This window comes from Chaetodon auriga, chromosome 18 (assembly GCF_051107435.1).
Source record: "Chaetodon auriga isolate fChaAug3 chromosome 18, fChaAug3.hap1, whole genome shotgun sequence".
Taxonomy (NCBI): Eukaryota; Metazoa; Chordata; class Actinopteri; order Chaetodontiformes; family Chaetodontidae; genus Chaetodon; species Chaetodon auriga.
In genome coordinates this window covers 58,926-80,974 of record NC_135091.1, presented here as the reverse complement: position 1 = coordinate 80,974, position 22,049 = coordinate 58,926, and the positions used below count along the sequence as shown (strand labels likewise).

The following is a 22,049-nucleotide window of genomic DNA, read 5'->3' as shown; positions in this document are numbered from 1 at the left end:
CATAGTGACATCACATATTCCAAACCAATCGACACACAGGCATAGACAAGTCTGTAAAAACCTCAAATTATCTTCAAACAAGAATCTGCATTTAAGTCAGAGAAGATTTAAGAAACTGTTCTGTGATGTCAGCATTTACCCAACCAAGAATACGCATGCAGCTGAAACCACAAACCAATAAGAACACACCAACAGTTTGTATGTGTGGACTTTACTGAACCAATCAGGTGACAGGATGAAATCATTGGAATACACAGTGTTCAGAAAATAAAAGCAGCAGACCTCATCCTGAACCGTCTCTGTTAATGATGATGAGGAAGAGACGATGTCCTGTTGCATTCTGGGCAATGTTTCTCCTTCTGTAACTAATGAAGCTGCTGTTTATATGGAAATCGCTCCCTGACCGCTGATGGGCTGATGGCCTGGCGGAGGTATAATGGCATCATCATCATCATCTTCAATCTCGTCCTGACTGGACGCTGAAAGAGTTTGACTTCCTGTTTCTGTAGATTGAAAAAAAAAAAAGAAAAAGAAAAAACAGGACATATGTCAATATAGTTAAGTTTCAGATCTGCTGACACATCTGCCTTTTCTGTTCTGGAGAGACACGAAAGGCAAATGCTCAGTTAAGTCTAGGTTAAACCATCACAGCATTAAAACTGGATTAAATAAGGCTAATACAGCATGAAAACAGGGTGAATGGGGCGAAATAAAAGCAAGACCAGTGTTAAAACACGTTCAAACCAGAATAAAGTAGGAGTTCAACAATAGTAGGCCTAAATCAGTGCAAACCAGGATTAATCTGGGTAAAGCAGAATGTCAGAGCTAATAACAGGAAAAAATGGGGTTAACCCAAGATTGAAACAGGTTTGAACCAGGACCAAGTTAGCCCTGAAGCCACAATAAAATAATCCAATTTAAAGGCCAGGTTAAAATGGGGTTAAAGATGCATTAAATAAGGATAATCTCTTGACTAAAACTGGGTGAAAGTAGGTCTGAACAAAGGCACAACCAATATTTGATACAGGCCTTAACCAGAATTAAGTCTGAGCCTAAAAAATAACAGGGCTAAAGGGGGTTAGGTCATGGTTTATCCCTGTGAAGACCAGCATAAGGTTATAACAAGGTTACAACTGGACAGGATTACAAAGTTGTTTCCGACAGTGGAACCACAAATGATCAAAACATCAAGTCCATGTTGGCTCTTAAAGTTATAAAATTATTAGTATTGTAGAGGGCCACCATGTAAATCCATCACCACTCCTTGAATAACTGTGCTGGAGGGATTCAGGGAAGGATGGTCTCAGATAAAGGACCATACAAATGTTGATGCATGAAGGTCCCTGTGATTGGTTTAATAAGATCACAGGGAGCCTTGTGTGGGGGCCAGTCCTGGACCTGGTCTGAGGGATTACAGAGTGTAAACACTGTATAAACCATGTGGGATCATTTACTCATAGGATTCTACTGCCATAACATTTTAACAACTCACACTGACAGCTTTCTGGACTGGCTGTCCTTCACCCCGCAGCCCCGGTCCATGGTTTTACTGCGCTGGTCCAACGTACTGGTCCTATGGTCTCTCTGGTCCAACGTACTGGTCCTATGGTCTCTCTGGTCCAACGTACTGGTCCTATGGTCTCTCTGGTCAATGGTGCTGGTTCTGTGCTCCAAAGTACTGGTTCTGTGGTCCATTGTACTGGTTCTCTGCTCCATCATATTGTTCCTGTGGTCCAGTGTAATGGTTCTATGATCTCTCTGGTCTAAGGTGGTGGTCTTGTGGTCCATAGTGCTGCTTCTGTGTTCCAGTGTGCTAGCTCTGTCCAGTAGGCTGGTAGTGTTGCTGCGAATCAGGACAGGCATGGGGGACGTAGACTGGGTTGCCAAAGTGAAATGGGCAGTCCTCAAGGAGTCATCTATAAAACACAAGTAATGTCTGAATAAGGACAATCACAATGAGTGTCCTGAGACGCCCATGCAGTCCTGAAAGCCACGACCTGAATTTAGACAAAGCCAGCGTTTAAATATGCAGATGTATGTAAGGAAGTGGCACCTTTGCTCGATAACATGGAGGACTTCCCGGGTCCACTGCTCAGCTCCTTCACTTTCCTGAAATACAGAATCAGCAAACAGAGCATAAGAGCAATTGTTTTTGTCTATGTTTAAACACCCCAGGTGACAGATACCAACAGATCTTCAGTCACTTTAAACCAAGCAACAAGTTTCAAGGGGCACATGTAACCACACTTAAAAGTGGCGTACTGACCACAGCCTGAGGACACTTCTACATCACTGCAACAAAGCGAGACAAACATGAGAGTTCAGGAGAGAGTAAGTGAAAGGTATCTGCACCAGCTGGAAGCCTCACTCTACCTCCCTTTCCTGGTGTTTTCTCCTGTTCCTGTTCGTTTGTGTTATGTCAGCCTCTTCTTATGTGTATGTTTCTGGACTGGGCGGTTCACTGCTATCACGTCTCATCTACGCCTGCTCCCTATGCCAATCAGCCACCACACCCATCATCCAAAGGATAAAAACCTGGATCTCCTCACCAGTCTTCTCCAGATTGTTGTCCCCTGTAGTCTGCTAACACGTCTCAGCTCTCCTTGTGTTTTCTTTTTTTGTTGAATTTTGCCTTGCCTGCTTTTCCAAGTAACTAAGTCTGTCTAAGTCTAAAGCTGCTGACTGACCTCACCTCCCTGCACGCTTCATCTTGGATCTACACAGAACATCTCCCAGTGATCATATTCCTTATCATCTTCCTTTTCCAGACAATAGATCGTTTTATTATTCAAACCATAATTATCTGTGACCTGCATTTTGAGTTCAGACATTTCGTCAGCCCTTAACATGCTGCCTACCTACGTCTCTTTCTGACCTCATAATGTCAAGATAGAGGCTGTTGCAGATTACACAGACCAAAATCTGTTAAAGAAAAATTACTCCTGGAGACCTGATGTTTCAGTATGTTCTGGTCAGTGCCGGAGCCTGATGGGACATATAATCCAGTGTGTTCTGGTCTGCCCAAAGGATCTATTCCTCCACATGGAGGATTCCAGGAGGATACGGATCAGATATTGAACTACCTCAGCTGATTCCTTTCAACATGAAGGAGCAGTGGTTCTCCTCTGAGCTACTCTCTCTGTCTGTAAGGCTGAGTCCAGACACCCTGCCAGAGAAACTCACTTCAGTTGCTTGGATCCATTATCTCATTCTTTCAACCACTACACAAAGACCAGGACCACATCTGAAGACTGGAACAGAAATCCACTGATGAATCTAGTGCTTCACATTCAGGATCACCTTCCTCTGAACCACAACAGTCCAGTGCAGCATCTGCAGTACCAATCCACCCATCAATCTCACTTCTCTTAAACTTGAGATGACAGTTTAAAATAAAAGACAACCAGCGGTGCTTACAGAGGTCTGTCTGAGTTGGTAGATTTGGATGTTGTTGGCTGACTGCTGAGTGATCGACTTCGTGACAGTTTAGCCTTCCTCATCTCTTTACCTGTAAGAAGAAGAATCATCATCATCATTGTGGTTTGTATTCCATGCATGATCCTGATGGTCCTGATATGCCTTGACATTTTAAAAATCTATGCTTACATGAGATTCTCAATTTTCACTGTGAGATTTAAGACAGAAAACACCCATTACAGTCAGGATTATACTGAACCATCATGAATATACAGATAATGTTGTGTCTTTCCCAAACTGCTCCAAACTTAACTGCCAACACAAACTGATGTTTTATCTACGATTTCGTCTTACCGGAGGAGGACAAAGTGGCTCCGGACGAGGACACAGACATGGATTTGGTAGCAGATAGAGAGGTCTTACTGTCTCTTCCTGTCCAAGAAAGGCAGTTTACAGACTGGACTACAAAGCAGGAGCCTATTTTGATCAATAAACTGAGCAGTCAGAGAAGTTAACCAAAACAGTACACAACATTTACTTTTCCTTTGTATATATTCCAACAATCAATCATCGGTGAATCATTTTAGGCAAAAATAAAACATGACAGTTTTGCTCACGTTTTCTCTCTGCATGTTTTTCAGAGTTCAATTTCCCTTCACTCTGCTGGCGCTCCAGCTGTTCCTGACAACAGAGGAGACGCCATTAGAATACAGCAGACAGTGATTGAACCAGATCTGTCAGGTTCAGACTCACCATCTCCAGCAGCAGAGTCTCCTCCTTTTCCTTCTTCTGATCCAGCAAATCCCTCTCCTGTCTCTTGTGAAACTGCAAAGAGACAACAAACCAGATGGAGGCACATCAGGAGTGAAGCAAAACACTCAGATGTGATTCTACAGTTTCATGAAAACAAGCTGCTTACAGGCTCTGTGAGGTCCAGTTTGTCTAGTTCCAACACTGTCTGAAAAACATTATGAATACTGTTAATCCATCACTGACGATTATGCTCACAGACTGACAGAGTCTCCAAGGAGTGGGTCTGGACAGGTTTCAGCTAGTGAAGATGTTACCTTGCGGATGGTGGCTACCACATCCTTGTCTTTCTCTCTGCAGAGGAGTTTCTGGACGCAAAAGTCAAGCTGCTGCAGCAGTTGCTTGTCAGCCGGCAAGCGGAGTGATGAACGCAATCTGGGCAACAACTGGCACAGCTTGTACCTGACAGACAGGTACAGGCAAATGTACTACATCTGATGTCAGAGAGAAATCAGATTTTACATGCCACACTGGACAGAACATTGCCAGATACCTGACATTGGCAACTGGGTCGTGGACCAGCTCCAGTGCCGGGATCAAGAAGTGTTTGTTGAAGTACTTTCTGGAGAAAATCTCAGTTGCCATTTCACAAACATCAAGGAACCGCAGACGGTTCCAGTAACTCCGTCCCTGAGCCAAATCTGAAGATTAGAAACACAATGAGATGAACTGACAGCCATGAATAGGTTCTGCTGTAGATTGGGGCAGTCCCTAAGTTTGGACAGGAATTCAGGTGTTTGTGGTGGATTTAAAGAAGCCTTTCAAAACACATTACACTCAGGTAACTGGATTCACCTGTTCATGTGTGACATTACACTCAGACCAACAGAGACCAACGGACAACAGTATTCTGACCTTGGATCAGTCGCTCCATCATCTCCTGACGCTGCTCCTGTTTGCGGTTGTAACGCAGGAATATGCAAAATGTCCGAGCTGCCTCCTTCTGAACTGGCAACACCTTCTGTAACAACAACAACAACCACATGGGAAGTTACCTGTTTGTTCACCTGTTTCACCTGATGTATCACGTCTTGTTGTGTCGTATCATGGCTTGTCGTGCTGACGTTGGTGGTGAGGATGATGAAAATGCGAGGGGAAAAGCTCTGGTGCAGCAGCTCTCCAGGTAGCAGTCTGGCCAGACAGCTGTAACGCTGCAGCAGCTTCTCATGTAGCCGCCAACGCAGAGAACATCCAACCTTCTGCTCTGCTGACAGCAGAGCGGACAGCAGCTCCGGGAACTGATGAAGAACCACAGGAACCAGGAGAGAACGCAGAAGAACCAGATGACACAAGATAACCAAGATTAGAGAGGAAACAGGGAAAACAAAGGAAAGCTAGCTAGATATTACAAACAAAGAGAAAATATCCACAATTAAAGGAGCATAATCAAACCATGTTAAACCCCAAACAAGTTTTAGTGATGGAGGTTTATTTTCTCACTTTGTTGTCCAGTGTCAGGTTTTCTCCTCTGGAAAGAACTGCCTCCAAAGTCTCTTCCAGGTGATTCATCAGAGCATCCAACACCTCAACAACAACAATAAAAAAAACAAACAAACAATAAAAGCACCATCATGTGAAACTAGCATATAGCAAACGAACATCTAAAATAAAAAAGCTATGCCTGGTCTGGGTTGATGAATGGTTGGTTAATTGTGAAGTGTTGCTCTATGCATCTGGCTCAAAAAACAATTTTTCAGGTATTCCTTAGGTTGGTTAGGTTAGGTTAATGTCAGTATGAGCACACCAAAAAAAGAAAACTCAGTAAACAATGTTAATACTATAATGCAGCATGCAGCAGTGCATCTTGATTGGTTGAGCAGTGTTGTCGGTGTGGTATCTCACCTCCAGAGCATCATCCTGCAGAAGAGCTAGAAGCTCTTTGTGGACCAGTTGGACATTTGAACCAAGCAGCTTCACCACCTGACAGGAAGGGGTGGGCCAATCATGTGACATCACAAAAGACAGCTTTTCAAACAGTCTTACCAACTATATGATGTAGAAAGCTGTGGTTTTATTCTGCAAGTCTGCAGATGTACTGTAACTTCAGAAAACACTGTCCACAGACAGACACTTTTGTGTTGTTTTCCTGTTTGACTGTTTTCCTTCCTGACTGGGAACAAACCTGTGATCCTTCCTCTGGTGTCACTGTCAAGACAAACTTAGCATTTTTTGCTCCACTACTGGTAAGACCCTACGAATAGATAAATCATGAGGATGCAGATGGTGGCTGTAGCTATTATCTGACCTGGTGGAAACTGGCTGCAGCACTTCGTCGAACGCTGATCTCTTGGTCACAACAAAGACTTGAGAAAGATGGGTAGAGCTCTGATAGGAAGTGTGCTGAGTCAGAAAACACGACCATGGCCTGGAGACAGAGCGCAGGAAGTGACATCAATTATCCGGAGGATTGAAGATTGAACTGAACTCTGTGTGAGTTTCTGTGTCTACCGGCAGGTTGTAGCAGCAGTTGCAGCGGATCAGCGTTGACTCGTTGTTGCCATCAGTCTGGTTTCCTTCAGTCTGCAGACCAGTGACGCACAGCACCTTAAACCTCTGCAGCAGCCGGCCCTTCTGCTCATCTGAAAGAGAGCCTGAAACACAAGAACCATTCATTAGAGAAACATGTCTCCTTAATCCTCAGGTCACCATACTGACACTGCACAGATTCACATTCTGTTAAAAAAAAAAATAATCACAAACTAAATCTGTGACAGGAACAATCTATCAAAGTCCAACAGCCACTGATAAAATGTTTGACAGGACACGGGTTTGTCCTCTTTTTGCTCTTATTATTGCGTACACTCTGTTCAGATGTTAACAGCTGCCTTCACCTTCAAATGAAGCGGCCACTTCACTTACCAAGCCTCTTCACAATAGGACTCAATAGGGGTTGGTATTACATAGAGACCTAAAGTGGGACTGGATATCATCATCCTCAGACCCATCAAACAATGTCTGTGACTCTTTGTCTGGTGCAGCTAATAAACTCGCCAACTAAGTTAAACCACAAGAGCTGGTTAAATGCAGAGGACTCGGTCTTTTTTGGAACAAACGCAACCCACAGATTCTCTGCAGTTGGAACTTTTGGAATAATGTTCTGTGCACTGGGAACCTGTAAGAATCCTTACAGTACACCATGTTTTATTAATAGACAATTTCAATGAACAAGCCTTTTTGCACAGTCTTTTTAATAATGACCTGACCCTATTGTCTCACAAATGGCTGATGTTGATCTATCTTGGGATTATTTTAAAGCAACTTTCTTGGCTGTCTCTGATAAACATGGCCCTTTATAGAAGATTTAGAATGAGTGATATCTATTTCCTCTTTTATTAGACAAAAAGATGCTGCATAGGCCAAAGCAAAGAAAACGAATAACCCTTTGGATGGGACTCTATACAGAACATTAAGAAATAAATGTCCAAAATTAATTAAAAAAACAAACTTTAAATGTGACTCCTATCTTTCCATGAAAAATTAAAATCTGAATGACCCTACCAAGTTCTGGAAGTAAGTCAAATCCTCTTCAAGTTACATTACACTAATGAGTTTTCCTAATTTTCTGAAAGTCAAAGTGTAATCAAGGGTGGAACCAAAATTGCAGACACATTCAAAAGTCATTTTATTTCTGCTGGTTCAATCTTTGATTCCAGTAACACACGGGCACACGTTGCCAAAGGACACTCTGAGCTTATCCCATGTTGCCCTTCTCAGCAGTTCACTTTCAATGTTGGGGGATGGTTTCTGCATGGTGTTGGAAACAATTTGGGGGGTAATGAAGAGGTCATTACAACCATCCCATATTGGTACCATCCCATAAAAAAGAGAGAGGGAAGGAGATAAATATTTGTATACAATAATGCAGAGTACTGCGAGTACTGCAGAGCTTCAACCCTTGTATTTATTTCTTTGTTTATTATCTTTCATTTCTTTAGTTCTTTATCTTAGCAGTTAGTCCATAATGTATAAATGAGACAACCTGCAATGAAGCCCAGGTCAGATAGTCTTACTTTCTAAAAACTGCTGCAGACACTATTGCTTATCCTAAACTATAGTTTATCATCCAGTACCTGGAAATTAGCTGTGGTCCCGCCTTTGTTTAATTATTTTTGACTAAATAGTTATCATCCCATTTCCAGACTTTCTGTTATGTCAAAAGTATTTTAATCTGTTTTAAATGACCAATAAGAGTTTTTATCTGATAGTAATAGATATTTAATAATAGATCAGGCCATAGCACTATAACAGTGGCCATGCTAGTTACTAATGATATCATCAGATCTTTATCTCCAGCTGTTGATCTGTCTGAAGCATTTGACTCTGCAGATCATGAACTGCTATTATAGAGAATTGGTTTAAGAACTGTCTATCAAAAAAAAAAGTCAGTGTGAATCAATCACCACAGATCCCACTGTTAAAATTTAAACTGGTCCTAGATTAAAAGAAGACCAGTCATGTGACCTTCACTTGTTCTCGCTCTAAGGAAGCTGATCCCATTAATCTGACATTAGAGGTACATGTCACAAAGAGTCACTTCCTATAAATACTAACAGACCACACAAACACCCTGCCTCTGGAGTTTTTGCCTTTACCGGCAGACTGTTCAGTCACCTGTGTCTAAAATCTCTGAATTTCAATCTCAAATTATCACCACATGAAACTTTAAACATTTTAATCTTCAGAATTTTTTAAATGACTTGTCAAGGTCTGACATTGATAATATTTTCTCTATTACTGACCCTGTTGTGGCACTGGAAAATGTTTCACTATCATTGCTGACAGACATGCCCCTCATGAAAAACAGATGCAGTCCTTGATTCTCCATACAACTCTCCAATCCACAACAGAGCCAAAGCCTGGTCCAAGGCTAGGGCCAGTGGCACCCCTGAGGACTGGTTAACCTTTAGACAAGAAAGAAACACTGCTGATCACCAGCACTTACTCTCACCTGCCAGTCCACTGCAGAGCTTCCCAAACTGGAAGGACAAAGAAGCCACAACAGCTTCGTCCGCCGATGACGACACCTCGCATACTGACATCACCAGGGGAACCACGACATGGAGTCTGTCATCTGAGAGAGGGGGGGGGGGGTGCTTTAAAAGTAGTGTTCATAGAGATGTGGACTGTTGACTTGCTGCTGCTGAAAGAGCACTGCTTCACCTTAAATTCATGCAGGTCTCCACAGGAGGGAAGTACATCGGGATGCACCAACACCACTTTTTCTTTTTCAGACCACGCACACATAATTACACTTCTCTGAAGCTCGTTCACAACAGCAACCACATCTGATGTCAAAGCATCAGAGGAGCTCACTTTTCAGGTTAATACCTCAAACCGAACCAGAGCAGATAGTCTTTTCCAGAAATGTCCACTGGTGAGGACTGATACTGTCAGGGAGGGAGCACATATTCAGAGCAGCATGTTCTCAGAGCTACTTAATGCTCCATCAAACTGTTTGACCGTACAGTTTCTGTGATGAGGCAACGGCTTGAATCTCAGACCTCGGCTTCAGTAACTAAGAGGGCAACATGTTATCTGCAGCTGCTCATCAAGAATAATTTGTTGGGTCAGAGCTCCTGATGTTTTTATACTCGTGGGTCTCTGGACATTTTCTTTAGTTTCTCCAGTGTTTGCTGGTTGTTGCTGTTTCCTGTTGCTAGCATCAGAAAAGTCCCTGAACTCTGCGTTGTGTTGGCTCTTTAGATGTTTTATCAAACTGTTTGTTAAAGGAACCACTTTTCAGCTCTCTTCTGGACAATTTTAGTTTTCAGCCTGCTTGACTTTTGTCATCGTCGCTTGTTTTAAAAACTCTCCAAACTACTGACAGTGCTCCTCCTACATCTACCTGCTCAAATGACCAGATGTTAATACCACGATGCCATAAAGTGGTATTGGGTGCAGTTGTACAGAGTAGTTTCATGTCAAGCTGTAAGTTCATGTTTTATAGTTTTGTTTTCCTCTGACTTACATTGGCACAGTCTGAGGAAACCAGAAACCATGCTGACTTTTATTGACAACAGATCTGGCCGATGACTCACCACTGTCCATCATCTCCATCAGGTTAATGATGGTGTCGAAGGCAGCGAGGCGGACGCTGCTCTCCTCATCTTCAGCGAGCTCCACCAATTCAGGAAGCAGCTCTGTCCTGGTGTCGTCCACTCTGAGGGAGTGACAGGAGATGCTGTCTCACCAAAGCAGGATGTTTAATTTGGGTTTGGTTTCATTCAGTGTTTGATGACATTTACCCAGTCGCTCTGGCAATGCTCTCCAGCTGACGGCACATACAGGCCCGGACCTCAAACTCCACGTCCTGACATAAAGAACGAACCAACGGCAGCAGCTCCTTCTTCACTCTTATACACCAGAAACACTCCTGTCAGTGTCAGACCAGGTCTAACAACACACCTGAGCTCAATATACAGTAACATATAGGATCAACTGCCTGCTTAGAATTCTTAATCATTTACATAAATACTTAGTGGCTGATAGCAATTAGACTTCATTCACAGGACAGGATATTAGTGTGTTGTACAAGTATGTAGTACTACAGTGTACAGTGTGTGGGACTACAGTGTACAGTGTGTGTAGTTCTGCAGTGTACAATGTGTACTGTATACAGTGTGTGTAGTACTACAGTGTACAGTGTGTGGTACTACAGTGTAGAGTGTGTACAGTATATAGTGTTTGTGTGTGTCTGTGGTATACAGTTAGTGTGGTACTATGGTGTACAGTGTGTACAGTATACGTGTGTGTGGTACTACAGTGTACAGTGTGTGCAGTGTAAGTGTCTGTGGTACTGTACATGTGTACAGCATATACATGCTGTGTTGCAGCTCACATGTGAGAATCAAACTTGCAGGCAACTTTCCCTAAAATGCGGCAGCTGGCCAGACGGGCCTGAAGAGAGTGAGACAGCTGAGACTGATAGAGGAGAGGGTTCAGCACCTGCAGAGGAACAGCCAGGTAGACAGAAAGCCAGGTACAAAGAGGGACAGGAAGATAAACACTGTAGATTGTAGATTGACTGAGCTCGGGTTTAACCAATAGAAGCCCTGAACAGGGAGACAGGTTGATAGAGAGGAAGAAACAGGTGGACATGAGAAAGAGAGAGACAGCTGAGAGTTACAGAGGAGTGGCTTCCACACCTGGAGAGACAGACAGGTACAAAAAGAGACAGATAGATAGACAGGTAGAGATGAGCAGAATGAGGAATGTTCAGTATGTGGAAAGACTGTGGGTAGACAGTAAAAAAGGTAAAGAAAGAGACTGGTAGTAGGAAAGTGAAACTGATAGGCAGATGGGTAGATAGGTAAATAGACAGGTAGTAAGGGGACAAGTGAAGTAAGAGGTAAAGATGCAGACAGATGAGTAATGAGTGGCAGATTGAGAGAGAGACAGGAAGCAGAGCAGTACCTAACAGAGACAAGTCTTAAAATCATGCACATCTACTGGGCATCTTATTTACAAAATCTAATTTCCCAGGCTGTTTTAATGATAGACTTTAGTATTTTAAACTGGTCTAATACTGATGAATAATCAGTAATTAGCAGCTGGTTCCAGAACAGAGTCTTGGAGGAAGGTATCAATCAGTGACCCTGATTACTGTACCTCTTGTTTGATGGTCTCCTTGGGTAGAGCGTTAATGGCTGACAGCAGAGTCTCCAACCAGGCGTTGCTCACTACTGTCAAACACAGCAACATCAACGACAACATCAATCTCAACATTAACATCAGTGTCAACATTAAAGTCATCAACATCAATGCTAGCATCAACATTGATGTCAACACCAAAATAGCATCAACATCAATGCCAACATCAACATCCAAATCAACTTCAATGTCAACATCTAAAATGACATCAATATCAATGCCAACATCACTGCCAACATCAAATCCAACATCAATGTCAACATCAAAATAATGTCAACATTGATTCCAACATCACTATCAACATCAACATCAAAATAATGCCAACATCCACATCAACATCAAAATCAACATCAACATAAAGGCCAGCATCAATGTCATCATCAAAATAACACCAACATCACTGCCAACATCAAATCCAACATCAATTTCAACATCAACGTTAGTATCAACATCAATGCCGACATCCACATCCACATCAAATCAACAGCAACATCAAGGCCAAAATCAACATCAATGTAATCATCAAAATAATACCAACATCAATGCCAAATCAACATCAGTGTCTAAATGAGAATAATGTCAACTTCAATATCAACATCAATATCCACATCAACAGATGTTCAGATTTTGATGTATGTCAACATCAAAATCAACATCATTACCAACTTTTACATCGATGTCAAGATCAAAATAACATCAAAATCAATGCCAATATCAATATGGTTCAGGTGTGTACCTGTGTGTATCTTTGGTTCGGGTATTGTTGTTACCTGTGTGTCTTGGATAAGGTGGTGTTACCTGTGTTTGATGGTTCAGGCGATCTGGGTGTTGTTACCTGTGTCTCGGTGATTCAGATGTAGCAGGACGGTCTTCAGGATGGAATAGGTGTGGGTGTGGATCAGGATGATATCATCCTGTAGAATGGTTAAAAATGATGCTGCTGCTGCCAACTGGATTTCTGCTCCTGCTCCATTCAGGACCTCCTGAGTCAGACAGATTGAACGGGTTATCTGAATGACACACCTGTCATTTCTCAGGGCGACTGTCCATGTGATACCTAGCCGTGGCTGCCTTCACGCTGAAAGTAGTGACTTTACTGACATACAGTCTGTGATGTTGCTGTGTACATACCCGAACCTTTGGTACAACGCGACGAAATGTCTCAGCTGGATTCTGGCGGACAAGGCTCGGCAGGTTACTGATGACACTTGCTCTCTGTACCTCCTGACCCACGCTGACAAGAGGAAGACCATATAGAGCAAACATATACCTCAAGTGAGACTAATCACAGATCAAAATGCAAGGACCTAAAATCAAACTGTGAAGTCTCCGGAACCAACACCTGGACATAAATTCATCTGATTTAGGATCTGAACGAATAAAGTGCCCACGCTTGACCCACAACCAGCCTGATCAGCGATGTAAAACTCCGGTCCAGACACCTCACGTATGCCCTGTTGTTGTTTGTATCATACTTAGGGCTCTGTTTTCAGGCAGATTTCTCATATGACATCAGTTGTCATCATTTCATATCCTGAGTTATCTCCACAGTCCAGGATCTCTGGATCCTGCAGCTTCAGTCCTGGTTCTCTGACAGCTTTCAATTCAGACAGTGAATGAGTTCAGTGAACTAGTTTAGAGCCTCTGGGATCAGACAACTATTGCCTTCAATGTTTAATTGGCTTCAGAGTTTACTGGGTCAGAGGGAAGGACTGAACCTCTTCTCCATCAGAAACTTCTCCCTCCACCTTCAGGCCCTGTACATCAGAAATCTTTCTACCAATAATTAAAAAAAAATGTTCAGGATTCTTCTGATTTCTTCTTGACTCAAAACTAGTTGAGACATGAACTAGTTTTAACTCAGACTGAAAAACTACCACAAAAAACAAAAGCAAAACTTTGTGACCAATACTGACCTTTTACATTCTTCTCACTATGAAAACTAATATGGTTTAAACTCTGTGGAACATTGTTTTTCTGTTTTTATGGATCTACGGTACAATACTTCTATGTCATGCTTCAAGGTGAGTCATTGAATGTCCAAAAAGCATCTGTAGGTCTTTCAACTGTTAGCTCTTGAAACTGTAGGTCAAGCAGACCAAAAAACAGCACCCAGCTCTTACTTGAGCAGGTAAACAGCTCTCTCGATGTCGTTCAGGTCTTCATCCACAGTCAGCTGATCGATCTCCTCCGCCGTCTGACAGGAAACCACAAACAACCAATCAGAAACATGCACAGGTAATTCAAGTCTTTATTGTGAAAATGTAAGTGTGATAATAACACGCACAGGTTGTAACAGTTTCTAAAATCAATCAGTATTTTTCAGCATATCTTTATATTCAGTTTAGCAGAAAGTAAGTCCCCTGTATGACTGCCAAGCTCACAGGTGTGTTTTAAGTTGAGGAGATTCTTCTGAAGAGAAACCGGTTATTCATACTTACTAGCACTATGGTGTCGGCGGTGTGGGTGCAGATGATGTGGTCAGTAGCTCTCTCTTTTTTTAAAATTAGTTTCCCTTTTGCATTATTACTTTCTAGGTGTATATATGTATCAGTGTATGTGTATAGAAATAACTACATACTAATGTAATTTAATTCTATTCTATTCTAAATTTTGAAATAAATTGAATATATGTTGCCCTGCAATCGACTGGCGACCGGTTCAGGGTGTACCCCGCCTCTCGCCTGTTGACAGCTGGGATAGGCTCCAGCCCCCCCACAACCCCGAAAGGGATAGTTGGGTATAGAAGATGAATGAATGAATGAATGAATATATGTTCCGTGTATGTGTTGCATAAAGAGGCTACAACTTCCACTTTACTGTGCAACCTTGTGTTGTAAAATGAAAATAAATGAGCTTCAGTCTTTGATGGTTGTACTTTGATACCTAAAATACAAGAACACACACACACACACACTTGTTTCCACTACTTAAATGGAAACTGTATGGACATTAATTATCTGAGCCCTGAGCAAAACCAAGCTTTAGCCCTAAAATTCAATGATTTTACAATGTCTGCTGATGATACCACAGTCTACATTCAAATAATGCACAGAGGAATCTGAAATTAGCTTGACAAAAACTAGTCATACATGTTTCCAAGCCTAAATCCATCAAGGACACCTCTTCACAGAAAGTCAGTGAGGCGAAATCACTAACTGTACTGAGGAAGACACATGGCTGCAACAATGGGAGGTTGGGTATCTGTTGGAAAAAGGGGCTCCACGTCTCAGTCCAAGTTACACCTTGTAGGTAATATGAGCCATGGTACTGTCTCATTTTGATTCAAGTGCTGCAATACAAGAGCTGAAAAGCTTCGGCTGGTGCAGAATAAAGCAGCATGATTAGCATGACTAGCACAATTAGCACTCTACTGTTCTTGGACAACAAGTTCAGATAAAACACAAGTTGTTCTGACGGCTTCAGATGTTTTTCATTTAAAGAAATATAACTGAAACGATTGTTTGTGTCACTGAGTGATCAAAACGTCCCACAGCGTTTGTAGTACACACACACACACACACACACACACACACACACACACACACACAGTCTGAATCCATCCAGTCAGCTGTGTCTCTCATTGTGTGTGTGTGTGTGTGTGTGTGTGTGTGTGTGTGTGTGTGTGTGTGTGGGAGCAGACGGGGGTGTGTGAAAGCGTTGTCATGACGTCGGGGTTTCTCCTGTAAAGGACGCCCCCAGGCTCCACCCCTCACATCATCATCATCTTCGTCATCGTCATCCTGAAGCCCTGCCCATCTCCACCCACACAGTTCCAGGTGTGAACAGAAGAATAAGATGAAAAAGAAGAAATAGACGAAGAAAAGAAAAAGACAAAAGAGACAAAGACAAAGAAGAAAAATAATAAAGACAAAGGAGAAGAAGAAAAAGAAAAAGAGAAAAAGAAGAAAAAGTCCAGGAAGGAAAGCACAAAGAAGATGAAATGAAAAAGACAAAAGACAAAGAAGAAAAGAGAGAGCGATAGAGTCTTGGAAAGAAAAAGACAATGAAGAAAAAGACAGAGGAAGATGAAGTAAAAGAAGATGAAGGTGTGTGTTCTCTCTTTATAATTTTTCCTCCTGAATGTATTAAAATAATAATGGATATGAACAATATGAATAAAAATACTCTTCAAACTGTAATACTACATTATATTTCGATGCTCAAACTGATGAATTCATTCGTGGTTAGTACTCATTTAGACTACTAATGATTTGTACATCAATTACTTGATATAAGCACTTATATAGTTATTCTTATTGTTATTACAGTTTAGTAATAACTATAAGAATAACTATATAAGTACTTATCATGTATAATCAGTCTCTATGTAATCAGACTGAAGTGTTAGTTTATTAAACTACATGTCCTCCTGTGGACAGACATGACAATAAGACACAGCTTTAATAATACAGAATGTGTCTTCATGGGAAAAGTTTCAACGGACTCTGAACATCTAAGAACACTTCAGCGTGTCCTCAGAGCTGATCGTTAGAGTCTCTTCTTGACCTTTGATTCCCTGTTTAGACACTGAAGATACATGAAAACTTCTAAACTTCTCAGGAAATGATACCAAAACCAATGTAATGATAAACGATATTTCCAGGATTAATCAGGCTGTGATTGGATGTGAGGAAGAAGAGGAGATCCTCAGCTGAAGGCTGTACTACAAACTGTCTGTCTGACTGTCTGTCTGTCCATGCAGACAGACAGACAGAAACTGCGTCATGCTGCGCAGATACGGGTCTCCCCTCTGCTTCCTGCATGGAGGCTGCTGATCTTCCTCCCACTGACTCATACAACATGTCACAGCATCACCTTCATCATCATCATCATCATCATCATCTTCATCGTCATCACATGTCATACATGTGTTCTACACAGGACCATGTCCATCTGTGTGACAGTATAAGCAGCTCCATGTTAATATTTCCTCAATGAGAGCCTGAAATATTAAAATACCTTGAGACTCCTGCGGATCGGCCTCTCGATGAAGGCGAGTTCCTGGAGGTCCTCCAGCTGTCCGTACAGCAGGCTGGACTGGTTCAGAGTCATTCTGCTGGAGAACATCTGCTCACTGGAAGTGGCCCAGTTTGGTACTGGTTGTTAGTGGGAGAACTGGCGGCGGATCTCAGTACCAACCATTCCTGACGAGGGGGGGCGGGGGACTGTCACCAACCGTTTCCAAGGAGATCCCTGCTCGATGTGTCCGTGGCGGAGGGAACGTCACGCCGGACCCCTTTCAAAAATCTACTAATATAAATAATCTTCGTTCATCTGCAAACGTATTAATCTGTCAGAGATCACAGTAAAACACTCATTAAACCATCACAGTCCTCTCTTCTGTTCGGCGCACATTCCGTCCTGCGAGCCGCGACTGTTTCGGTAAAATTTCCACTTTTCTGAGGAGCATCTGTTGAACAGAAAACCTCAGTTCGTTAGTCAGACAGCAGGGAACAGATCCCACAGCCAGCCGCTGTCATGATCATCAGCTGTGTCGTTTCCAAGTCAAACCCGCTCTCCTACGCGAACGAAACGTTAACCCAGATTCCGCTCAGAAATGGATGTTTTAACGCTTATTTCCACATTACTTAAACCAGCGATCGGTTACAGTTGAAAACCGAAGACTATCACATGTCATGAAGATCAGATTTGATTTCGGCGGATCTTCAGACACACCAGACATCACAGATTTAAAAAGAAAATGTTTTACAGCTGGTCCTCCTGTTCCGTCCTGTGCGGAGTGAACGTCACGCCAGATTCCGTTCTGAACTCGCATTACACAATTTCTTTACTGTTTAATAAGAGCGAGGATCTAAAAATCCTTAATCTTCAGACATTTAACACATCCACAGCGCCAACCCAGCACACTAACCAATACTTATTTAATTAAAATCCGATCTGCTACACCCGTTTCAACTGTGCTGTGCGGTAGGGACGTCACGCCGAACTGCGTTAAAATTTTAGCGCTATAATGCGTCGGTGCTCATTTGTAAACCTCACAATCTACAAGCCCTTAAAAATTCAAATTTTAGAAATCTGTACGACCCACTCATTTCGGCCTACACCGAGGACACCATCAAGCAATTATTTAAATGAAATGTCGATGTTTCTGAACCCAAGTCCGTCTAGTCGCTCCCACACGGAGGGCGGTACCGAGCCGTGTCAAACACTGTGGAAGTTGAGAGTTCATCTGTATGAACAGCCTCTTGATGGATTTTCTCAAACCAGATTTTACCACAACATCTCTCGGAAAGTTTCGACAGTAAAACCACCTGGAAATGCTAAAAACTGGGTATTTTGTTTTGCGAATCGATAGAATTGAGGGAAATTTGTATGGAGATTTGTGGGGCTTTGTGGTGTTTGTGTGTTTTTGTATTCGACTGACCTGCGGCTGAAGGGGCCCCGGCCGCAGATTGCAGGCCTAACCCAGGCCAGGAAACCGAGATGGGACTGAAATCGGACCAGGACCAGGTGATCACCAGCTGGAGCCTGAGCCCCGACTGCAGCAGCTAAACCGGTTTCCATGGAAACGACTGGATGTCAGTGACCAAACTCTCTCACAAAGTCCATCTTAAATACAGTCCAGGACCAAGACCCAAACAAAACTATATTAAAGAACACACAAAATAACCTGTCAGTTTTCTGATGTCTGTGTTTGCGATCAGATCATCGCAGCTTGACTTCATGTCTGTTCCAACACAAAGAGAAAAAGCCTGCAGCCCTGTGGTTTCCCACAAACTTTATGAATAACTGTGTTCCACTGTCAGGATCTAAATGGATCACACAGATGATCAGCACATGTCCTGGTCTCCCTCCTTCCTCAGAGGAAGAACCCTTTACATTTCAATGACTCCATCATGGTCACATTAATGCTCTTCTTTCACATTCTCATTCACAGCTCCACTAAAACACCAGACACGTTTTATGGGTCAGTCGATATCAGTCAGCGGCAGATGACAAATTTTGTGAAACTCAACCGAAATTCAGTTTTTCAGACAATTGAATGAAATAAAATTCTTTCCTTTATAAAACCAAAATATGTTTTCATATGTGTAAATTTCACATATTAACAGACAATAATACTTTTGAGATATATGTTTTGTTATCTTATGTAAAGTGGTATATCGTTATTTATGCTTATATGTTTTTGTACATTATGTCATGTCACTTCAGTTTATGTTGCAAACACGAGACATATTGAAAAATCCTCCAGATTCAAACAAGTAAAAATGTGTCTGAGTGTTTTGGCTTCAGGACAGTGAAATAAACACTGCTGACCTCCATGGCTTCCAGCCACAGTCCCTGATCTCACATTTACCAGCATGTTCTGCCAAATTTAAAGAGGTCAAACTCAAATTACCTGCTGCTGTGTACATACAGAGCAGTTATTTAGCCCACTAACTGTAGATTTAATGTGAAATGCTGCTGCTGGATATCAGTGTCAAAGAAACTAATGCTGACCTTTAATCAAATATATCAATACTTATTCATTTTCAATCAATCTGATTGATTGGAACTTTCCTAAACATTTGTTTCTTTCTCCAGCCACTGGATCCACCATGGCAGTGTCTGAGGAGAATCTAGGGGACTAGTGTTTACATTCATTTTGTCCGATGATCACTGTAAAGAGTAGTTTTCTCTAACAAACACCTTCCTCTAGATTCTGAGCACATCATCATCCTTAGCCCCTCCTGCCCCTGCTAAGCCCACTCAAACAAACCCAAACCCCAAGTGGAGACATTCTGCCCCTCCCAGACACCTGCACTACATCCTAACCAGAGCCCTGAGATATCCTAAACTGTGAAAACCCCCTAACAGGCTTGTCCCAGTTCCTCTACAAAGCCCTCAAGTGGTGAGTCAGTCCAGATTGAATTGTCCAGAGATGACACAAAAACCAACAGTCATGTTCAAACAGCTAGGAAACATTTAAGAACATCCAACACATGTCTGAAAACAGTCAATAAATGACAAACAAACCAAACACACAAGAAAACACAACTACCTTTCTAAAAAACTGGAGAACAGAACAAACCATAAAAACCAGCAAACATCTGAACAAACTTAAAGTCTGTAGTTTTTGCTTCAGCTCCTTGCCACCCTAACCCTAACCCTACCTCAGGGTAGATGATGAGTCAAGTTGAGTCTGTTTGATTTATGTGGCGTAGTATGATAAATGACAGTCTGTCAATAGAGTCTCAAGAGCCAGAAAAGGAAAACTTGCTAAAACCCTTTAACAGGAAGAGAAAACAAGACAGGGATCCTCTTCAGGACAGACACACAGGAAAAAGTCATATGTCCAGACTAGATCAACAACAAAACCACAGTATGGTGACAAAAATACAGAAACTGTGGCCCTCTTTCACAAATTCTCCTTCTGAAGGAGTTTTTAGCTTCTTAGCTATTAGCTCGCTCAGCACAAACTTGCTTGCAGAACACTGTCCCTGTCAGAATGTGGTCTGTGAAAGCTACTTGTTGAGCATCAAACTCCATTGAAGAGCATTAACTTTATCCAAAAGCATTTGTCCTACAGCTTGTCCAGTTCAGCATGTTTGTAGCTGTGTTGACTCTTCAGTTTGACCTTCATCACCGAGAGCTCGTCCCCATAAACTCACTCAGACACTGGTTTACTCCAACAAAACAATGATCATTTGTATTTCTGATGTGTCTTTTTTAATTCATGAATTGCCTTGTGGGCCAGATCGAATGCTCTTTCGGGCTGCACACAGTCCAGAGACTGGATGTTCCTCACCCCAGCCTAATGAAATCAGCCAGCGGACTTCCACCAGAACCCAACAATGACAAGGTGGAGCTTGCCAGGGGTTTTTAAGGACCAGCCAGCAGGTGCAAGAAATCAAGTGAATGATGGAAGGAGGAGTTTGCAGGTGACCTGCAAAACACAGCACACAGAGCATTGACAGAGCTTTGGACATAATGCACAACTACTATCAGCCTCACTCTGCTAAGTCTGGCACTGATAACCAGATGTTCCATCCCAAATCTTACCTGACAGCTACCTTTCTATTTCCAGAATCAAGCAAATGCTGATCCTGTTGACCAGCAGGGTCAGAGTCCGGCATCAGTCCTCTGTACATCGCTGCAGTGAAGAACAGGCATGTATCAAGAAGCTGCTGATTGAATCTGACTTGAACGTCAATGTTGACCAAGCCACTGAAGAAATGCTCCAGAATGTACGAGAACCAGTGGAGCATGACACTCTATTTCTCCACCTACACCGGGGACCTGGAGGCTGCCGAGATGCTGCTGGAGGCTGGATCCAACCCCACCTTGGATGTCTTCAACCTACCGCTCATCACTGTCTGTCTAGGGTGGATGGTCATGATGACACAGAGACAAACATAGTTGCATGTTAAGAGAAAGAGGTATCACTTTGTTGCTTTTTGAAACACAAGTGAACCTCTGCAGAGTCTCTTCGGTTCCACATTATAAACAGTTTCATATGGACTGTGTACAATGTACAATGTATGAGGTTATATACACACAGTCAATACCAACAATATATACAGTTTGTATCGTGAACTGGTCAGTGGATGTTGCAGCAGAATTTTAGATTTGACTTTGACTAAAACAACCAGCTTTGTTTACTTTTTACTGTCACCTGCTTGTTGTTTAATAAAGTTTTACTTTAAAAGTGAAACTTCATGCAGCTCAGCTCTGACCTTGTTTGCTAACTTTAACCCAGCAGCTGAATCTAAAAATAACGCGCGCGCACACACACACACACACACACACACACACACACACACACACAGAGTTTAACTACGTTACATCTAGTCACCTGATTTGTTGAGTTTAGCAGTGGACTGGTAAATCATGTAGTTAATGACTGTTCTAGTTCAGGGTGTAATATAATGAGAATAATTCCATCTTAAAGCCCTTTTTCACTCAACGGAAGGAAGCAGCTTTCAGGCTTCAACAAGGTGAGTAGAGTCACTTCCACTCATTTAATTCTCTTTAACAAAGGACTGAAACCAATCACACACTGGTGTCATCACCACAGATCTGCAGCATTTCAGTAACTGTGAACTCAAAGTTCAGCTGTTTGTACTTCATCAGATCTGAATGAAACTCGCTGTGAATGTTCAGGAGGGCGTCACCACAGAGTCTGATCAGGATCACTCCAAGGCGTGTTCAGCTAGAACCAAATCTGT

At 42.3% G+C, this 22,049-nt stretch overlaps 1 protein-coding gene and 1 long non-coding RNA gene across 3 annotated transcripts; one reads left to right on the top strand and one right to left on the bottom strand.

Moving 5' to 3' along the window:
• Positions 1–192: 192 nt before the first annotated feature.
• Positions 193–18,044, bottom strand: ppp4r4 (protein phosphatase 4, regulatory subunit 4). 2 transcript variants are annotated; one of them, XM_076755646.1, is made up of 25 exons: positions 16,840–18,044; positions 14,001–14,074; positions 13,009–13,111; positions 12,713–12,860; positions 11,836–11,909; positions 11,066–11,172; positions 10,473–10,580; positions 10,266–10,387; positions 9,176–9,298; positions 6,676–6,818; positions 6,473–6,592; positions 6,070–6,147; positions 5,668–5,751; positions 5,292–5,465; positions 5,083–5,188; positions 4,721–4,868; positions 4,485–4,629; positions 4,337–4,375; positions 4,171–4,242; positions 4,035–4,098; positions 3,772–3,849; positions 3,418–3,508; positions 2,054–2,109; positions 1,493–1,916; positions 193–503 (listed from the first exon to the last, which is right to left on the bottom strand). In XM_076755646.1, the coding sequence occupies exons 1-25, from the start codon at positions 16,945–16,947 to the stop codon at positions 458–460; spliced, it is 2,835 nt and encodes a 944-aa protein (XP_076611761.1). In that variant the 5' UTR covers positions 16,948–18,044; the 3' UTR covers positions 193–457. The 2 variants fall into 2 exon arrangements, with proteins under 2 accessions (XP_076611761.1, XP_076611763.1); XM_076755648.1 differs by having other exon boundaries at positions 194–503; positions 4,035–4,092.
• On the top strand, positions 15,647–21,532 carry LOC143335938 (uncharacterized). The gene is made up of 3 exons (XR_013078480.1): positions 15,647–15,926; positions 20,579–20,762; positions 20,909–21,532. It is a non-coding gene; the product is annotated as an uncharacterized LOC143335938 (long non-coding RNA).
• Positions 21,533–22,049: the final 517 nt, after the last annotated feature.

Excerpts from the sequence above, each read along its gene's own strand:
- ppp4r4 (XM_076755646.1), bottom strand. The coding sequence starts at position 16,947 with ATGTTCTCCAGCAGAATGACTCTGAACCAGTCCAGCCTGCTGTACGGA. Across the intron at positions 12,861-13,008 it reads GCGTTGTACCAAAGGTTCGG|GAGGTCCTGAATGGAGCAGG; the intron begins GTATGTACACAG and ends TGTCTGACTCAG. Across the intron at positions 9,299-10,265 it reads GATGGAGATGATGGACAGTG|ATGACAGACTCCATGTCGTG; the intron begins GTGAGTCATCGG and ends CCCCTCTCTCAG.